This window comes from Lactuca virosa, chromosome 1 (genome assembly GCF_052849685.1).
Source record: "Lactuca virosa cultivar CGN04683 chromosome 1, Lactuca_virosa_CGN04683_v6, whole genome shotgun sequence".
NCBI classification, from domain to species: domain Eukaryota; kingdom Viridiplantae; phylum Streptophyta; class Magnoliopsida; order Asterales; family Asteraceae; genus Lactuca; species Lactuca virosa.
The window spans coordinates 88,860,550-88,882,802 of record NC_136426.1 but is presented as its reverse complement, the minus strand read 5'-3'; the positions used below and the strand labels follow the sequence as shown (position 1 = coordinate 88,882,802).

At 38.7% G+C, this 22,253-nt stretch overlaps 1 protein-coding gene across 1 annotated transcript; it reads right to left on the bottom strand.

Moving 5' to 3' along the window:
• Window positions 1-1,167: 1,167 nt before the first annotated feature.
• Window positions 1,168-2,591, bottom strand: LOC145150244 (ARM repeat superfamily protein). Its single transcript, XM_079075264.1, has one exon. The coding sequence runs from the start codon at window positions 2,306-2,308 to the stop codon at window positions 1,316-1,318; it is 993 nt and encodes a 330-aa protein (XP_078931390.1). The 5' UTR covers window positions 2,309-2,591; the 3' UTR covers window positions 1,168-1,315.
• Window positions 2,592-22,253: the final 19,662 nt, after the last annotated feature.

The window sequence follows — 22,253 nt, the reverse complement described above, 5'->3', positions numbered from 1 at the left end:
ATGCTCTTATTGTTATATAAGTATTACTGTACGGAGAGCTTACAACAACGATCAAGTATATTGTGTTGATACTAAGTTCCTGCCATTATATTGAGTTAAATTCACCGTTAGATTCTTATCAAATCATCTGTTAATGTACAACTTTGAATCAAATACAATGTTTCTCTGTCTATGGAGAATTGAATACGGTTTATCTAAAGTTAAATTAAAATAAGGTAGTAAACATGAACAAATTGGAAGGAAAATTGATAGAAATGAGTAATTATAAAGTTTATTGTTGTAAAGGCATGTAAAGCTTTCATTTATGGTGTTCTTTCTCTACATATAATATATTGAAGAAAGTGTGTAAAGATATTATTTTGTAGAGATAATGGTAAAGGGGAATGAGAATGGTAAAGGGGATATCAATTCCAATCTGCCATCAACTTCCAATCCCACGAATGAAATACCACTTGAAACTTTTACTCGATCTCTTCCAATTACATATTGAGGAAACATATAATCGTTGATACAAATGGTAGCCAAAACATATGAAAAGAGAGGAATGTCAATGTCAATGAGTATCCATGCACAATTTTTGTTTTTTCTGTTTTGTTACCTCCATATTGACTTGTTTAGATTCTAATGTTAACTACACATTTTGGATTAGAGTTACAATGGTATAATTCTTGGATTTTGTATAACTATTCATCAATTTTATTCTAATATTTTATCATATAGATAAATTTTAATCAGCATAAAATAGAACAAAATGGCAAAATAATCATTTTTATCGGTCAACACAATCAACACATATATAATCAAACAATATGATTTTAATATTTAATCAGAGGATGAAACAACCTTTTACACATCTTGATTATTGGACAAGGACATTATACTTTTAATATTTCACATTTTTATAACGTGAAACAAAACTCTATCTTTTTACTATTTAACAAATTGTGTCACTAAACATGTCACATCATAAGCCCATGTAATTTTTTTTCGTACATACCTGGTCACTGTTTTTTTAGTAAGTGTTTAAGTTATCATATAGTTGTTTTTCTAGTAGCTTCTGATTATTGCCCCTGTAGATATGTATGAGTGCACATTATAGAGATTTTGGTTGTATTCACTACTTGGAGTGAAGATCAATAATGGCTTCAACTTTCAAGTACTTTGAAATTATTTAATATATTTGTTTATTTCGAAAAGAAGAAAAGTACAATAAGAACAATGTCGTCTCCCATAATTGGTCTAACAAATTACATGACTCGAAATCTCACTTTGACCATTAATTTTGTTTCATTATTCCAGATGTAATCAGGACCACTCATCCCACTTCTTGACTCAAATCTAACCGTTCATTTTCTTGAAGTATCTTCAATAGATGGGCCCCTTTTCGTCTCCCTCTTGCACTACAAGCTCCTTGCATCGCCAGCATCACCACACGCGCCACCTCCTCCTGCGGTGCAAACCCCATAGCATCTCCACTACCGGTGCCACCGAATATCACCGCCAATATCCCGATAGCATTCTCTCTACCCCTGGTGGTTTCCATCCTCCTCATCACCTCCACCATCATCGGCCCTACCAGTGCATGTGCTCTCAGCTCCGCCGCCCCCTCTGCCACCGTACAAAGAAGTTCCAACGCTGCTAATGCCCTCTCTGCCACCGCACCACCATCCAAATCCACCAACGCCTCCACAACTTTCCCCACCGCCCCTTCCTCCACCGCCACATGCCTATTACACTCTCCTAAACAAAGCGCTAACAACACCCTCGTCGCCGGTTTCGCCAATTGTTTATCCTTCAAACAACACAACACTCCTCTCATTACCGCCGGTGGACACGACACCAACTCTCCGCCTTCCGAGGCAGCGCGTGGGGTAACCAAAGAATGCTGAAGCATGTAAATAGCTTTGACTCTGTCGGAGTCAAGACCCGTGCTGAGTTGAAGCTCAGCTACATGGAAAAGCTCCTGAAGATCGGAGATAACAACAGGAGGAGGCGGCGGTGGGGGTGGCGGTGATTGGTGGTGTACTTGAGTTGTTTCAGGAGACGTATCTGTTAGGAAATTGGTTGTTGAGATGGGTGTGTGCGAGAATCTCCATTGAGTAAAGCTTTGTGAAGTATTAGACGAAGAAGAAGACTCGGAGTGGGTTTGCGGTGGTGGTGGTGGCGGCGGCGGTGTAGGTTCTGAAAGAGGGAGAACCGGTGCGGTGGGATTGGTGGGGCTGATTACAGATTGAGTGCAGTAGCGAAAGAAGCCACAGGAGAAGAGTGGTCGAGGTGGTGGTTTAAGTTTAGGTTGGTGAGTTTTCATGGCTGGATCGATGACAGCTGTGGTGTTGGTTGGTGGTGGTGGTGGTGGTGGTGATGGTGTAGCTGTAGAATGTAGAGTGATCAGTGAGTGTTTGTGTGTGAAGGAGTGGAGTAGGTGTAAGTGTTACTAGAGAGGACGAATTGAAAGGGATGGTGCATGGTGATTGCGGGAAGCTGGCAGGAAGCACATGTGTCCATCACCATTTTGCAGTGGCAGTGAATTATGACATTAGCGTTTTGAACTTCCTTCTAAACTATACGAAAAAGATTTTTGGAATCACATAGAAATAATCATACAAACGTACAACCTCTTGATTTCCATATCTTTTCAACAAAGTGATAATTTATAAACGACCACTTTTCATGATAGATCATCCACCATACATGGTTTAAGGTATCATAAATAAGGAGATAATTATAACTTATGGTTAAAAGGAATAGTTAAAGAGATAGAAATGTATATTGGCATTTAGATTAAATAATTTATAAATTAAACTATAGTTGATAATATATAAACTAGTAAAGAACCCGCGGCTATGCCGCTTTTGGGGTAATATGGAAAAAATCGGCAAACTTTAAAAGATATGTGCTGAAATTGTAAATCACCATAAATAGGGAAGAAAGTCGACAACTCCTAAAATTAGATGTCAAAAGTATACAACGAAAAAAAGGGACACTGGTGGAGAAAATCCAAAATGTTGTGACAATAATATTAAAGTTGTTAACGTTAGGAAAATATGTTGGCAAAATTTTAAAGGAGGTTTTTTTGTGTTTTTTATGTCAAAATGTAAAACTTTTGACTACAAGGACAAAAAGTGTCAAATTCATTAAAGAATTGTGGCAAAAACACCAAAATGTAATACCTTTGAATATAAGGACTAAAAGTGTCAAAGTCATTAAAGATTTGTGGCAAAAACCTTAAGGCATAAAAACTTAATCAAAAGGCAAAAATGTAAAAATTTTGACTTTAGGGACTAAAAGTGTCAAGTTCAGCAAACTTTTGTGGCAAAATCCTAAAGCCTAAAAGAATACTATTTCTAAGCTTCTTTGGATTTAATATATATATATATATATATATATATATATATATATATATATATATAATTAGCTTAAATAATATTTGATAAAAATTAATTGATAAGTTACTTGGAAGATATAACTGATATAAAAGAACATTTAAAATAATGAGTTTTTTTTATAATTAATTAAATGTGTATTTGGAATATTTAAAAAGTCTTATGAAAGGCTAAAAATCTAGTCTAAGTAATATTTATAAAGCTAGTTATGAGTTAGCTTATAAGCTATGCTTTGGTTGTCAAACATAATAATTTAAAAAAGTTCGAAAAATAATCTAATTGTGGCGTGCCAAACATAATTAAAAGTATATTTGGAATATTTTAATAAATAGATTGAAAAACTATTTTAAATAGTTTTTTTATAAAAATATTTATGAGCTAGCTTATAAGCTACTTTGTAAAACATGACAATTTAAATGGAAAAAAACGAAAAATAAGCTAGTTGTGAAACATCATTCTTTTAATTTTTATATGTTTAAATTTATTAAAAAAAATACATTTTAAGTAAAAATCATCGTTTGCAGAATTCAGTCTCAAAAGTTTTTAAGAACATTTCAAAACAGGTTAAGAATTGCAAACAGTTATAAATAAGGGTTAACAATTTAAATGTCATTGCATAAGCAAACTACCACTACAATATAATGGCCTTCAAAATGTCTCATCTCCACCAACCTTCGGTCCTTATTAGAACTTAAATACATGTTAAAAATAGTTGGTTATTCATTGAAAATGCCTAGTGAGTAATATCAGGACTTTACCATATTTATAGTAAGGGATTAACTCAATCCTTGACCCATGGTGATTTCCCCAAAATCTTTTCAAATTCATGATTCATTTTTAAAACACTTAAGCAACATCTTTTAAGATCTTTGAAACTCATTCATCTTATCTTCTTCAAAGTGTAAAACATTTATAATTATTTAAAATTCATCATAATGGAAATAATACAATGCAATATGAAACTACCGTAACATCCAATTATAAGGTACTTTCATTTTAGCCCTTGACCTAATCAAAGTTTGCATATTTGGTCCCTTGTGGTTTAAGTTCCACATTTCAGCCCGTACGATGAGCATACGTGAGGGTACACGCAACGTACTCGTAAGAAGCCGGATCACGGAAGCCATGCTAGTACGCCGGGCGTACTAGCCCAGCCTCTAAACAATAAATTTTAGGGTTTCACCCCTATTTAAAGACATTAACTCACCCTTGGACCTCCCACAATCAGCCTCCACTCCTTCCAAACCCTAATCTCGAGTGTATTTCCTTGTGAGTGAAGATCTTGAAGCTTGGTGGTGATTTTAGTAGTGGCCTTTTTGTTGAAGAATAAGACTAGTGAAGAAGGTGGTGTTGCTTGCAAGCTTGTGGATCCATAAACTACTTCACCTTATGCATCTTTTGAAGGTATAAAGTCCATACCTTGCTTATGTTCTTCTTAGATCTATTTAGATGGGTTTTATGAGCTTTTTGTCCCAAAGCTTGGACCTTTGTGAGTATGAGGTAGTCCATAGCATCGTACCTGTCCTTTCATGTGTTATAGGTCTTGTAGATTCATAAAAATGGTTGTTAGATCATTTCCCTTGGCCCATGCATGAGTTAAGTGACTTAGAGTGTGCTGAAAGTTAGAGTTTTGTGTATTGGGCCCTTTCTAGCCACGCAAAGGCTTAAAGTCGGTGACTTTATGGGTTAAGACATTTCATTATGGTCAGATATGAGGTTGGGATATGTGTCTTAACGGATTAAGATATAAAAGTGGTTAAGTACGGATCAGGCAGAGTACGCCAGGCGTACTCCTGGCTACGCCCCGTGTAGCCAGGCCCGTTCCCGATTGGTCGCTGATTTGAGTTGTACGCCCCGCGTAAGAAGGAGTACGCCCAACGTACGTGCTAGGCAGTTGACTTTTGCTGACTTTTGACATTTGGTCAAAAGTTAGGGTTTTGGACAATGGGAGGGGCAAAATGGTCTTTTTGCACTTAAGAGGCTTAGTTGTGCGATTTGGACTCACGAGTTGAATTGTGAACCTTGATTATTAATTAAGGTTAATTATTGTGTTATTAGGCGGAGTCTAGTTCTGGTAGTTCGGGTGTGAGATTCATTTGTCATCAGTATCAGGTGAGTCTCCTCACTTATTCTTACGTGTGTGGTAGAATAATTTTATTTGTGATGACTAACTAGGTCTAACTGTTATTTTGTATTATGTTGTTTATGTGTGACTGAGACTTCAGATAGTCTCCAGGGTTGCTGATAACCCATAGGGTGTGTCGTTGCCTATTGGGATTGCTGATAGTCCCCAGGGTTTCTGATAACCTATAGTGGTTTATTTATGTTATGTTGTATGTGGTATCTTGGAGAACTCACTAAGCTTTGTGCTTACAATTGTTGATATATGTGTTTCAGGTACTTTTGAGGATCGCGGGAAGGCGAAAGTCTGATTGTACATACTCGCTGGGAGATTTGTTACTGGGGCAGTCTGTGATACTCTGATATTTTGTGATGATGATTTGTATTTGACACTTATGTTTTTGACGACTTGGTTTATGAACAATATTGTGGTAATTTAAAAATGAAAATTTTGGTTTGAAATTTGAGGTGTTACAACTACACCTATTCTCGTTCAACTCTTTGTCCCGCTCATTGTCTTCTTGTTGATAGCAATAAAGTCTATAACATAGTTAGCACAAAGCACCATCTGTCACGACTTCTCATCTTCCATCTTAGTCTTCTTATGGTTATGTGTGAGTTATCATTTCACCGGTCCCATACTAAAGGTAGCTAGCCTCTAGCACAAGGGGGCATGTCTAGAATACCACACTACATCTTTGATCATCTTATGTCATCTTTTGTCATGGACTTTGGATGGACACACATGTCATTTTCCTAATCATACATGAATGCACAAAAATCCATGCCAAAACTTTTTTCAAAACATCTTAACTCTTTTCTTATAATCAAACTATTTTTTATAAAATTCATTTCATGATATGCACAAGTAGTTAAGCATTCAAATACACACATAGCAACTAACTTAGGAAAAAACTTCTTTATTCAAATTCTTTATAAAAACATCATAAACTTTTTTCTTATAGAACTTGTATTTGATACCACTCACCTTTTAATGAAATCCAAGCTATCATTTTGTTCTTAAGTTTTGCACACCTTGTAATCACTACCTCTTGTCATTAATAACAAATTATTATAAAATGACTAAAATATCCCTAGAGGGTTCTTGAGACATTTAACACCTTCCAATAATTTATTTCGATCCTAAAAGCTTATATATAAAATTTGGGGGCAATCGAAGGTCGAATACTAGTTAAATAAAAATTTTAAGTTTTCATCACAGAACATTTGACACGACCATGTCGAATTACACTACAAATTTGACATGGTTGTGTCACTAGTTGTAACAACCCCAAATTCGGGCTACACATAACAAGTATTAATTATTAAAATTAATCTATAATCGTGCGCACTGTAGACTATATAATATAAGTTTCGTAGTAATAAAGATAGGAAAAATCAACCGAATCGTCCTTAAATCGTAAAAATAAGTGCGTCAAAACATATATATATATATATATATATATATATATATAGAAAGTACATGTCGTTCCGATCCCGAAAATATAAATTTCGTAGAAATCAGACTCCGTATGAATTAGATATGATTTTTATAAAGATATAAGAGTCAGCCGCGCACAAGGAATGTGTGACATTAAAAGGTACGAAGAGAATGGTGGAATTTTAGATAAAGTCTCCAAAATGAAAGTCGTAGTACTCTTTAAGATAGAAATTTTGGTAAATTGGACATCAAAATCGGAGTCCGTACGAGAGAGTTATGATTTTTGCAAAATCATTAAATCATATAAAAATAAGGGATAAAAGTAAAGTCAGAATTAGCTGATGGAGCCTACAGGAAAGTTGTAGTACTCGTCGAGAGCTACACGTGAAAAAAAGGAAAATAAAAAACGGAGTCTGTATGAAGAAGTTATGGAATTTACAAAAACTGCGATTAGCTCCCCGCGCCAGGTGCGTGTCGGGTGCGCGACACGCACTTCTAGAAGGTGAAACGCAGACTACGGAGAAGCCGACACCTGGCATAAAGTGGATGGGAGACGTAGCCTTAAAATGCGTGACGTACACCCCTTTTGCACGCCGTACACCCCAAAAATGGCCATAAATAGGCTGCAATGCCCTCATTTCATTCCTCACACCTCTTCTATTCATTCCTCTTGAGTTGCTTTCGATTTTAGCCCGTTTCCCTTAGTTTTAGCCTTTGGCGAATCCCTTCGATCCCTTAAGTAGTAATAGCTAGCAAGTAGAAGCTATGATAGTGCAATATCCGGACTTTTGTCCAAGAAATCATCTGTAATTTAAGCTACACTCTATCTTTTTAGTGTAACTTATATTTATGGTCATAAGTCGTTATTATGAACCTATAAAAAAAATTAACAGTAATTCCATGTGTTTATACTGATTCATCTACTTACGGGAGTGATGTCTAGGCTAGATTTAGTGAGGTGTTTAAAGTGGGATTTCCAAACAGTATACTCTGTATACCAAACAGACCCTACCTCCGATATGATCCTACTTAGTTATTTTGTATTTAGATCTTGAAATAGACTTTAGAGTTGTTGAGAAACCCAAACCCTTAAGATACTAGTTCCATGAAGTATGAAATTAGACTAAGACTTAGCGTTATGTACATTTAGGTTTGTAGGAAAAAAAGTGTAAGGCGAAGCTCTGCCTAATTCACCAATCACCAGAAACTTTGTCAAGTGAGTACATAGTCCCTTTCATAAACATGATTTAATACGAGTATTAAATTAAAATATTAAATATCTGCTGGAAGTCGTATGTGAATTATGTGCTTATTGTCTGAATTATATGTTAGGATATATACTGTGTTATGTGCGAACCAAATATGGTTCTATTTTATGTTAGGATTAAATAGATAACATCATATAATAGTATTAAAAGTAGCATTGATACAGGGAGCTGTAACATCCATGAGTTAGTGCGAGAGAGTGTGGTGATACTGCGGGAAGCCGCAGTATTCGCCAGTCAGCGAGAGAGTGTTGTGATATTACGGGGAGCCGTAGTACTCACTAGTCAGAGAAAGGGTGTTGTGATACTACGGGGAGCCGTAGTACTCACTAGTCAGAGAGAGGGTGTTGTGATACTGCGGGGAGCCGTTGTACTCACTAGTCAGTGAAAGGGAGTTGTGATACTGCGGGGAGCTGTAGTACTCGCTAGCCAGTGAGAGAGTGTCGTGGTGCTGCAGGGAGCCGTTTTATTCGTTAGTCAGAGCATGACACAGGAATGTTCCTAGGCTTGAGTAGCCTTATTGGATTGAGTCTTGGGGGACCCGTTAGTCAGACCAGGAGAGAGACGGAGGTCTCCACAATGGTCAGGAATCAGTATATTCTGAGTTAGGTTGTGGAGACTGAAATCGGAAGGAATCAGAGAAGTGACGTACACGTGGGTTGCGGGTCATGGGTCGCGAGTTGAGTGTTTTGTTGGGATGAGTGGTTCCAATTCTGTGTCGGACCAGACTCTCGAGTTGAGTTCGATTCTAGTGGTGTATTGAGCAAGCAGAATGAGATTCCAGATTCAGAGATGAATTTCATTTTCAAGGGGGTATTGTTTTCATCTGGTGTCTTAGACGTGAGTGGGTCAATTCGTTGGTATGAGAAAACCACGAAACGCATGGGACTAATGAGTAGTAGGCGACAGAGGTCGAGGGTGAGACGAATTCCGTATTCGCTTGAGGTAAAGCGAACTTCATGACTTGTGTGTCACACTGGGCCGAGATAGTTGTATTGAGAAGGAAGTCAGTGAGACATTTTGGTACATGCAATGGGTAACCTTTGGAGGTTCAACTGCTGGGTCGGGAGATGACCTGGTGCTCAGTCTTGAAAGGGATATTGAGAAGGGAGCTGAGGTTTATGTTTGTCAGATATCGGAGGACGAATCTGAACAAGTATGATCATTTTTCGTGCCTGAGGACAGGGTGTTGAGGGTTCGTTGTTCAGAAGGGTTGTGATTGCAGTACAGTGGATGGGTCCCTGGTGTGACGTGGTCCTTTCATTCCTTGGTATATGATCTGGATTGTTTATCATGTCTGGGACGAGTGATCGGTAGCCAGTTTTGGGCATGGACTTGTGTTTATCGGTCCCCACTAGAGAATCAGAGGGGCAGTGAGTTATCGGGGTTTGTTATTCGAAGAGCGAATAACTTGGTGATATCTTGAGAGGGCGGTCTGGCTATGTGGAAGGCTACTAGAGTTTCCAGATTTTTGAGAGTCAGAAGGGGTAGCATAGTGGCAGATGGGTCTGTCCTTTTCCAGGGAGGAGTTCCTGTTTGGATTCAGGTGTCTAGAGAGGAAGATAGCTGTGTGGTATGAGATCCTTTTGATGGTACCGTTCGATTAGTGGATTAGATCTATTTGTTGTTGAGGAGCGATTTCGAGGGCGAAATCTAATTCAAGTGGGGGAGAATTGTAACATCCAGATTTTCAGGGACATTATTGTGGATGTTAATCTTGAGATTGAAGGAGAGACTCAATGAGTTGAGGGACCAGCTCGCCGAGTCGAGTCGAGTTGCTCGCGTGGAGTTAATAAGTGGACTCGACGAGTCAGAGGAGGGACTCGTCGAGTAGGTGCTGGGCAGAGAAACCCTAATTGTCCGGGTTTGTGACCTATTTAAAGGCCCTTATGGCCTTCATTTGCGGCCACACTTTCTCTTGAGAGACCCAAATTGATCCAGAGAGCATAGAGAGAAAGAGGGAGCTAATTTTCATCTTGGTGCATTCTTGCAAGGAAGAAGGAGAGGGTTCAAGCTAAGCTGACTTGAGGGGCTCAGATCTTCTGCTATTTCATTTAAGGGTGCTGTTTAAGGTATGAATCCATACCTGTTTTCGTATGAATAGTAGATCTCATGAATTTAGGGTTTCTTTACCCTCTTTTAAGTTGAGTTATGGATTATGTAAAGTCCCTTTGAGGCTTAGACATCAGATCTGGACCTTGAGAGGTCCAGAGAGTCCCAATAACCCAGCTTTATGCAGCCACATAAGATTATTGAGCCTAAGTCACCATTATGGAGGTCATTTTATCAAATAGAGCTAGATGTGAGGCATTGACATAAAGATCGAACCTTTACGTGATTAATGAGCCTTGTGAGCATAGATCTGAAGTTTGGGAAAGTGTCTTGCACTAAAATGGTCTGAATGCAAAAGAATATGAATAGACTCGCCGAGTTGAGCCGCTGACTCGGCGAGTAGCCAGGGTTTTGTTCCGATGAACTGAGTCAGGTGGTGACCCGATGAGTTAGAGGTTAGCTCGTCGAGTTGGAGCTTGCTGGGGTTGCCATGAATTGACTGGACTCGACGAGTCTCCCGAGTGCACTCGACGAGTCTGGTCAAAGATGGAGTTGACTTTTGTTGACCTTAGGGTTTGGTCAAGATGAGTGAAAGAGGTTAGGAAGGGTAGAATGGTCTTTTACCCATATGAGAGAGCATAGGAAGGGAATATTCTAGCCTTTGAGAGCCATTGTTTATTAGAGGTAATTTCTGTATGTGATTAGGCGGAGGCTAGATCAGTGTTTCGAGTTCGAGATCATCCGAGTTTACCCGAGGTGAGTCTTCTCACTATACGTTACCTAGAGTGGTATTTATGTGTGACCGGAAGGTCTTATGTGCTTACTTGAGTTATGCATCCTGTCTATGTGATATTATGCTATGAGTTATTTAGACCGGACTGGAAGGTCCAACGATATATGAGGCCGAAAGGCTCCACCAGACCGGACCAGAGGGTCCAACGAGCTAGACCGGACCAGAGGGTCCAACGAGCTACGGGACTGGAGAGTCCCGCTGAGACACAGTGACCAGAGGGTCGTACAGAGTATAGTCTCGAGTGGCGAATTGTTGTATGTGGTATTTTGGGGAACTCACTAAGCGTTGTGCTTACCGTGTTATGTGTTATGTGTTTCAGGTTTCTCAGGATCGCGGGACGGCACCGGCTTGATTGTACACACCAGAGAAAGAGTTATGTTTTGAGGATCCTGGATTATTAATGGAGTTGTGTTCTGTAAATTGAATAAGCGAGATTTTTATACATATATGTTATGAAAAGTATGCGATTTAAAATGAAAAATTTGTTTGAAAATTTACGTCGTTACAAGTTGGTATCAGAGCCTTGGTTTGAGGGATTCGGATGCACCTTCGGGTAAATCTGGACTCAAACTGAGGATTTGAGAAAAAATTTCAAAGAAATGAATTTTTCTAAAACGAGCAAGAGTTTCTGAGGGAAAACGAGGAGGAGCAGTGTGTACAATCAGCCAGAGCCCGAACGGTGATTTCCCAAAATACCCTATTTGTGTGTTATGATATATTTTGTGATATTCTGCATGCTAGAGGATAGGCTAGGTATTTCATATTTTAGGACAAGAGTGGCTTGATTTGTGATGCCTTAGCCTAGGAATTGTTGTTATATGTGATGTGCTTTCGAGTATGTGTTGAGTAAGGGTATCCAGCAGGAATATTTCAGAGATAGAGTTTCGAGTAGAGGAGCAATCTAGGAGAGATACCTAGATGAGCATTGGAGGAGCCTGCTGAGAGAGTAGTTAGATGCATGTGTGGGGAGAGTTGCTTGATTCGGTGACACCTGTTGAGGCGAGTAGAGCAAATAGAGTTGTAACCTAGAGTGGTTTTACGTGCTGGGAGAGATTATTCGATGTCCGAATGCTGCTTGTTTCGTGCTTTGTGGAACTCTCGATGATGGGAGTCGGCTACCAAGTGAATGTGACGATATTCAGGAGGTAGATGGTTGGCATCATAAGGAGTTCTTCAGCAGCTGATGGCGGAAAAGAGTGAGAACCTAGGAAGAGCCTAGGGAGTGACCATGGTCAGATGAGTGCGCTGACAGAGTAGAGCATTTAGCTGGGGAGCGAGCACGCGCGACGAGATTGGCTATTGAGAAGGTTGAGCAGCTACTTAGGAGCTCTGGGATGGTCCGTGTAGAAAGTATGGGTAGATGTGGCAGGTAGTATGGGCCCGTACTACTGAAAGCAGAGGACCCATACTCGATGCAGGGAGTATTCCGGAGGATCTAAGTAGCAGTTTGAGAGGTGATGTCATGGTTCGGGCATCATGCTTTGTAGCAGATCGAGAGGTGATGTCATGGTTCGAGTACCATGATTTGTAGCAGATCGAAAGGTGATGTCATGGTTCAAGTACCATGATCGAGAGGTGATGACATGGTTTGAGTACCAAGACTCGTGATGGTTAGTGCTTATGGGTTACCAATTATTCCGGTGTGGTAGGTCAGACTGAGATTAGATGCGAAAGAGTATGGGGCCAGAGGGCCATGTTGAATAAGTTTCGATGGAGCATACCTGGAGAGGGAAATCAAGTTAGTTTCCGATGAATTTTTGGTGAGATGCCATTTGGAGTCGCAAGACTCAGGGATGAGTAGAAGATGGTGATCTATGGAGGAGTACAGTCTGAATTGAGCAATCGGCCGATAGAGGAGATGTCACTTTCTGTGACCAGAGTTGTGCTATTTCCGTATCCTGTGAGAAGCAGAAGAGATATTGAGACTTTTGATTTCTGAGCTTGGGGGTAAAACCTGTGGGGTAGCATTGATGGCGATCTTCCACCAGAGTATTTGGGCAGTATGTCTGCCGCGAGGTAATGATATGGCATGTGCAGGTTGTCAGTGGGGACTGAGATGGTCAAGGAAAAGGATACACCCTATTTGAGTATAGTAGGACATGTATTAGCTGCAGCGTCGGACAATCAAGAAGAGGATATTGAGGCGGTGGCTCTTTTTGTCTATGATGAGTATCGAGTGTGGTAATGAGGTCTCCGCTCTTATTACAACCCACGTGATGGAACGTTGGTTGAGGAGTCGAGGATGAGGAGTATGATAGTTCATTATTTTCAGATTAATAGTCAGAGTTACTACTGGACAGTTGAGATGTCCGGTAATGGGATGGTATGAGATTCTGTATGATTAGAGGCAATCATGATGAGAAGTTTCTAAGGATTTCATCTGAGATTCAGGGTATTTGGAGTTGCGGGGTCTCTATCGGGGAGACCATCGAGCATTGCGTAGTACCTTCCAAGAGTAAGTGTGATGTTCCTGGTGGAAACAGTCTGTGGAATAGATTATTGGTGCGCCAATTGGTGATGGTTCGAACCCTGAGTGGGGGAGAACCGGGTATTCTATCGAGAGGATCAGAGATTTGTTCAAGAGCGGTTAGGGAGCTGGATAGAGACATGCACTATGGATTCATGAGACCATGGTTATTGGTGGTCAAGGTGAGTTGCAGAGGGAGTTAATGCATGTTGTACGCGTTCAAGAAAGGATGAGTGTCTGCACGGCAGGTGGCCGTTGGTCAGAGGCCTTGTGGTAGATAAGAATTTTTCGAGGTGGTTGGTTCGTAGGGATACTTCGGCAGTTGGGAAATTTTCGATGAATGGATTATTCTATGCTCTTTGGAAAGGGTAAGAGATGATCAGGCAACCAGCTTCAGAGTCGGTATGAATATTCTTGCAGAGGTTTGAGCAACAGAGGAGGGAGTTTCAGATTGTCGAAAACGTGTTCTGAGTCATCGGCGATTTCTCTGTGTTCAAGTTGAGGGTTGGGATTTTCGAAGTTATAAGATGTGTGAGAGGAAGATCAGTGGTGAGATTCTGACAGAGTGCATTGCGGTAACTGAGTATGATGTCGTAAGTAGGAGATCAGTGGTGGGGGCAAGACATCATGAGATTCTGTGATGGTGTGCCGAGGCATCCGGGTATGATGTCCTAAATTTCGGATTATTTCGAGTCTTGAGTTATGAGATGACGAGTGGTGTATCAAGTGTCTATGGTTCCTGTGGGGGCCTTCAGCTAATTGACATCAAACGGGATTATCTGAGAATGTGAATTGCAACGAGAAAAAGAGGTTTTGTCATGGAGGTGGTCGTTCAAAGTAGTGATGCTTAGCCTGGATGGGTGTGTGTACCTATCTATGCTGGGCCGCGGAGCATGAGTGAGTGAACGCAGGGTGGCGTCGACTTGAGGATGAGATCGTGGGGTGGTAAGAGAAAGCACGGTAAGACTACAGGGAGCTGTTGTTGGGTTTTGAGCATTCTAACACTCCTATGGTGTACATGCAACCCTATAAACCTTGGATCTATGTTTTCTCTAAAATACATGCAAATAAGAATTTCCAAGGTTTACATCCTAACTAGCATGGCATGGGGAACATGAATCATAAAAGTACTAGTAGAATGACATACCTTTTAGTAGTGGTTGATTCCTTGGAGTTTCAGAGCCTAGCACCAATAGTGTGGATGCCTCAAATGGAAATCATAAATCACCACAAACTTTAGAAAACTCTTGAGAGAATAATGCACACTCTTGAATTGGCCACCACTCTAGTACACACACAACTAGTGTCAAATCAAGCGCCAAGGACTCCTTTATATAGTGTGGAGGATTAGGGTTACAACCATGTAAACCCTAATACCCATGACTCTTCCTTCCCAAGGATCCATGAGTTAAAAGCTCCATGGACTATCCATGGACTCCCATGCATGCCAAGCCCATACCAAATAAGCATTAGCCCACACTACATAAAATACAAGAGCCCATATTTAATTAGTCACCTTTTTGATCACCAAATTAATTCTAAATTAATTTATAATCAATACTAATTAAATAATATGATTTCATATTAATATATTATAACTTATAATATATTAACAAATCATAAACATGTTATTCTCAAAAGGTTATCCAAATCGTTCGGGTGAAGTGCAACCCAAATGGACCATGCCGGGTCGGGTTAAGTGCATCTCAAATATTGTTATGGACTTAGACACCTTATCCAACAGTCTCCCACTTGGATAACTCTAATAACTATATTTACAGATATGACTTCAGGAACCAACCGACAATCGTAGCTCTCAAAACTCTGTTGAACTATGAAGCGCCATTTTAGATAAGTGATCATATAATCCTCTGTTCTAGATATCAGCCGGACAAATACATGGAACAATGTCTTACTTATTGTCCAGCAGTTTGTTTCTCGATTTCCGATTTGTTTGACATAGAACTTAAGTGAACAGATCAACTTAGTTCTGACCAGGCCCGGTACATGGGTCAACACAAAATCATCGAGGGGCCCAGATATCGCTTCTAATCCAAGAAGGAACAGATAAACTTCGACTCATATGCTTGTTCTACTACTTGTTGAATCATACACAAAGGCACGTTTTATAACATTGAGTTACCAATGCGTTTACGTACAATCAATGTATAACCAACTCAGAGGCAACAAGTCATATCTCTAGGTTTGAAGACTTATATGATATTACCGTCTCACGATCACTCGAGATAAATTCCATGAAGTGATGCAAGTGAGTGTGGGTTTATTCCAATACTCAGAACTTATGAGCACTAATGAATGTTGTAGCAACCATTGCTATGGCTAAACACTTTTAGTCATCTACAAGCCCAATTCATGACAGTCTTAATTCATACCTACTTCCGACGTATGACCAACTGTGGAAGTTTTAATAACTTAGTCATTCGGAAAGAATAACCTAGTTATTATGGAAGTCAAAACATGCAAAGTGAAACACAAGAATAATTGAATCCAATATGGTCTCAGCACTTATGAATATGAACAAAACACCTTTTATTCATCGCCATAATGATTACACATTATTTTGTTTCGATTTATCAACTTAACACTTGAATTAAAACAATAGTTGTCCCATGATCCAAGCATGTACACTATGTTTTTTTCTAAACAATAGTCATGCCATACTCCAAGTATGCAAACTATGTTTGTCTATGATCCTTACTTTGTGAAGTAGATCAATTGAACATTATTCCAATGATGCTCATTTTACAATCCCAAATCCTTACCGTAAATGTAAGAATATCAAATTCTTGTCATTTACTGTAATATGTTAGGTTTTAAACTCATATGCATTGATCCTCTTGCAATGACTATGCACAGACGTCACAAAGACCTGGCAACAGACATTACAAAGTATTCCAGTGGAGATCAATTCCATGGAACCGAAGTCTCACATTTAAAGTACATTCCTTTGAATATCCTTCTTGCACAAAAGTTTCTAACTTTCTCATAGATTCTTAAAATCCAACTCCCAATATGGAAAACATTTCCATATTCCCATTTTGACTATCACTTCTGAACAAGAGCTACCTCTTTTCAGAATATGTCAATATGGCCTTCTCCAAAATTTAGCATCATACTTCCAACTGTCCATGAGAAACCAATCTTAGGTAAACCTCAGATTGTTCTCGACAATTGCTTAATTATTTCAGTCATATCCGGTTCTCTTCCTTTTTTCCTCTTAATGCTCTAGGCATTTTTGAAAATTTAGAACGAATAGATATTGTAGCACATGTGATCGATCCTATACCCGAAGCATATGGGACACGATCCATGATGTCTCACATAAAGACATGATACTAGATCAGTCTTTTGCTACAATATATTTTTTTTATTTGCCAGGTTTTTCAAAAATCGACTATGAAGAGGGATGTCCTAATCATAATCGAAATTTGAGAACGCAATATATATAGAGTTCCCTCATGTTGAACCATTCCAACATAAAATTCATATATATATATATATATATATATATATATATATATATATATCCTTGACTAAAGATGATTGAAATCTCAATCTAAACCACAAAGATTGAAATGAAGTATACTCTCCTCTCCCTTAATTATAGCAAAACAACCTTTTCCAAGCAAAACTTTGTTTTCTATAATTAACAATACTTATCATAATTGATTATGCTCCCACTAGCATAATAATTATTTAGCATAACAATTATGCTCCCACTAGCTTTGACATATACTCAGAAATTGACTTCTAGAAATCAATACTCTATTGACTTTCATCACCAAAGTTCAGATTTCTTGATGCGAGATGCTTCGACAAAACTTTATCTAAGCTTCTTAGACTCATACACCTTTCCTTAGATAGCTCACATGTGTGTCTAAACAATTATGAAGAGGGATGTCATAATCATAATGTTTAGACCTTTTTGCCATTTCTCACAAGTCCATGTTAGTGTGCCGGTTAACCACACACGCTCCACTAACGACTTTGAGAATGCAAATATCATAATTGCTATCTACTTAAAATCTACTTAGTGAAAGCGTTTCCTCACCATCATTTTCATGAATCGGAAAGAAACCTTATGACACTTAGATTTTATGGTGTATGTGTTCCTATCCATGTGAATTCGTCAAAACCATAATCACAAGGCAAGGTTAGTGACAAACTCAAACTCATATGAATTGAACTTGTTCAATCTTGATTTCTTGCCTCTTGGTAGCACATGGGCCCACCATTACTTCCAAGTTGTTATGCACACAATTGAGAATTCACAGAACTCACATACATAGTCAACTTTACCTGAATAGGCACAGAAACAAGAATTATGTCAACACGATAGGTTACAAACCTCAAGTCGTGTGCTAGCGATAAACTATAGATTTTATCCTTGATTAGCTCTTGAAACTTTCAAGACCTTTAAGACTCCCACTGTCCTCTTGACATATAAGTTTTGAACCATTCCTTGACAACCAAACAAATATTCAAGAGTCATTGCGGATTCTTATCAAGATAAACACTTCACACAATTGGTCTCAGTTGGTCTTTGTTTTATCCAAAACATCACAACTTACCAATTTCAAATGTAAAAGAGTAGAAAACATTTTACTCTTACATTTGACAAGTGTTATAAACCTTCTTTAAGATGTGTCACTCAAATTACAATCTTGGAGTATGAATCTAAGACTTGTTTTGGAACGAAGTATGTATCACCTTCTTGATTTAACCATTTCAATAATTCATGACTCCTCTTCTTAGCCATAAGAATGCACTAAAATGCCCCCTGAGGATGAATTGTGATATGGTCTCACAATCATTAAGATGATCATAAAACATGATACTAAAGTACTCTCCCATCTTTTCAGATTTGAGAAACTTTTATCTTTCTGCCTAATTTGATTCTTCTCATTCGTTCTGCCATACATCGAAACTTTTCCAGTGTTTCAGAATTATACTTAAACTTGTAAGTATAACCATATTTACTAGGCTTTAGTAAATTATGATGAATAGTCTCATTGATCTTTTGTGGTGGACTTGATCAGTGCACCAGAATGTGTACTCGATCCCTTAGTCCATCACTTGACTCACATGTACATGTGAACACGGAATTAATCTTAATTATCCAAAGATGAAAATTCTCATTCATCATACTATACAATTTGCATGATTTCCAAGTTTCTATCCAACTGAAACCTTGGGTGATGAGAATCTTTCCTTATTTGGTAAATTTAGACACTACCACAAATGAAAGAATCAAATTCACATTTCCATTATTGTTAGAACCATACAAACATCAATTTTCCATAAATGCCATTGCAAGGAGATATAAAATAAAGTAAAACAAAAATTTTATTTCTTTAATAAATGCGGAAAAAAACTTTCCTTACAATGTAATTTTAAATGGAAACTATGCTATTACATATTTCCTAACAATCTATCATAACTCTCTAAGTACTAGCTCAAGAATCCGATCTTCAAACCATGCGATTGAAATCCATCTTCGCGATCAGATTCAGCATACCTTTCCTTTAAGTTTCCTTCCCTTTGCTTGATCCTGCCAAACACAAAACAAAATGTAACCGAGTCACATTTTGTATTAAGAATCATCAATAAGGAACTTAATAGAGGTAGATAGTGGACTTACCTGAAGTAGAGTCAAATCTTCTTGATTTTTTTTCTTCTCTCTTAGATCTTTCAGGTAGTTATGGCAGTTTCGCAACCAATGCCCCTTCTCTTGACAATGAAAACATATGGACTCTTTGGGTATGGTACATGGGACTATCACAGACTTAGATTTTCCCTTTACCTTTTGGTCAACCGGGTTGACCAAGGCCGATCCCTTTCCATTGGGAAGAGAAAGCTTTTCTGGACTTCCAATGTTACCATTGTCAATGTCCATGGAAGTTTGAGAAATAGACCTTCCACCCATATTTGCTTGACTTTTGTGCCAAATCATTGCTGATTCAGCAGCAACAAGTAAATAAGAAAGATCTATTAGGGTCATGTCGTGATCTGTCATATAGTAGTCTTTATTAAACTCACTATACGACTCAGGAAGTGACTGAAGAACCCAGTCAACGGCAAACTTCCTTGAAATAAGAGCACCCAACATTCTCAACCTGTCAATGTATGACTTCATTCTTAAGACATGAGTGTACACAGGTCTTCCATCTTTATGTTTCATTTCTAGTAGAGCTTGAGTGACCTTAAACCTTTCAAGTCTTCGGGCTTGTGGGTTAGGGAGAATGAATGGAGGAGATGGAGGTAGAGAAATATGATTTCCATGAGATTTGGGAAGATCACAGTTGTCTAACCCAGACATCTGCAATGGAAGATATTCAAGTTAGTTGATTTTAAGTCCTTAATATAACACCTAATATGAAATATTAAGGCTAGGACCCAACACAATATTTTATAACTTGGAAGAGGGATGCCGTAATCCAAGCTATAGAATATTTGAAGGTAGGTGAATGACGATTCACCAATTTCCACCATGAAAAACGAAATAAAATTAGGTTTTAATTGGATTTGAAACTCCTAGATCTTTTGAGATTCATTTAACTTTTCAATTGCATGTTTCAATCTCGATTGTGCCCTTCAGGTTTTGTGACTGGGATGCCGAGGATCACAAAACAAGGTGTGAATAACCATGCAAATTCACTTGGTACCCTTAATATTATCACCTAATCGATGTGCCGGTTAACCACACGCGTTCCACCGATCTATGATAAACATTAAGTCACCCTTTGCCATCCTTACTAGTTCAAGTTAGTGTGCCGGTTAACCACACACGCTCCACCAACGACTTGGTAAGGTACAAAGTGTGAATTTCATGGGTTAGCACAATTTTCACATTTTTCCTAAAGTAACTAAGATTGGGATTTATAAAAGGTTTAGTTACTTTATATTCATCATTATACTTTTAATGAGAATTATAATCCTTGTCGTACCCGTTCGGCTAACGACCCTCCACCAGTCAAGGAAGCGGTGGGTGAGAGTGTACACCCATTAAGCTGTCATTTTATAGGCAACAACCTTATATCCCCCTTATAGACCGACTTCGTGAATGAGGCCTACTAATGGTAAGACTGACTTGCTCTTATACATACATATATATATATATATATATATATATATATATATATATATATATATATATATATATATATATATATATATATTATTAACTTATAATACTATAAAGTATAAGGGTTGAATATTAACTTTTAAAACTCTAAGGGTTGGAACTAAAGTGTGTGTGAGACTTTACAAACAATATACTCTGTATACCAAACAGACCCTACCTTCGATATGATCCTACGTAGTTATTCTGTATTTAGATCTTGAAATAGACTTTAGGGTTGTTGAGAAACCCAAACCCTTAAGATACTAGTTCCATGAAGTATGAAATTAGACTAAGACTTAGCGTTATGTACATTTAGGTTTGTAGGAAAAAAAGTGTAAGGCGAAGCTCTACCTAATTCACCAATCACCAGAAACTTTGTCAAGTGAGTACATAGTCCCTTTCATAAAGATGATTTAATACGAGTATTAAATTAAAATATTAAATATCTGCTGGAAGTCGTATGTGAATTATGTGCTTATTGTCTGAATTATATGTTAGGATATATACTGTGTTATGTGCGAACCAAATATGGTTCTATTTTATGTTAGGATTAAATAGATAACATCATATAATAGTATTAAAAGTAGCATTGATACAGGGAGCTGTAACATCCATGAGTTAGTGCGAGAGAGTGTGGTGATACTGCGGGAAGCCGCAGTATTCGCCAGTCAGCGAGAGAGTGTTATGATATTACGGGGAGCCGTAGTACTCACTAGTCGGAGAAAGGGTGTTGTGATACTACGGGGAGCCGTAGTACTCACTAGTCAGAGAGAGGGTGTTGTGATACTGCGGGGAGCCGTAATACTCACTAGTCAGTGAAAGGGAGTTGTGATACTACGGGGAGCCGTAGTACTCGCTAGCCAGTGAGAGAGTGTCGTGGTGCTGCAGGGAGCCGTTTTATTCGTTAGTCAGAGCATGACACAGGAATGTTCCTAGGCTTGAATATCCTTATTGGATTGAGTCTTGGGGGACCCGGTAGTTAGACCAGGAGAGAGACGAAGGTCTCCATAATGGCCGGGAATCAGTATATTCTGAGTTAGGTTGTGGAGACCGAAATCGGAAGGAATCGAAGAAGTGACGTACACGTGGGTTGCGGGTCATGGGTCGCGAGTTGAGTGTTTTGTTGGGACGAGTGGTTCCAATTCTGTGTCGGACCAGACTTTCGAGTTGAGTTCGATTCTAGTGGTGTATTGAGCAGGCAGAATGAGATTCCAGATTCAGAGATGAATTTCATTTTGAAGGGGGTATTGTTTTCATCTGGTGTCTTAGACCTGAGTGGGTCAATTCGTTGGTATGAGAAAACCGCGAAACGCATGGGACTAATGAGTAGTAGGCGACAGAGGTCGAGGGTGAGACGAATTCCATATTCGCTTGAGGTAAAGCGAACTTCGTGACTTGTGTGTCACACTGGGCCGAGATAGTTGTATTGAGAAGGAAGTCAGTGAGACGTTTTGGTACATGCAATGGGTAACCTTTGGAGGTTCAACTGCTGGGTCAGGAGATGACCTGGTGCTCAGTATTGAAAGGGATATTGAGAAGGGAGCTGAGGTTTATGTTTTTCAGATATCGGAGGACGCTTCTGAACAA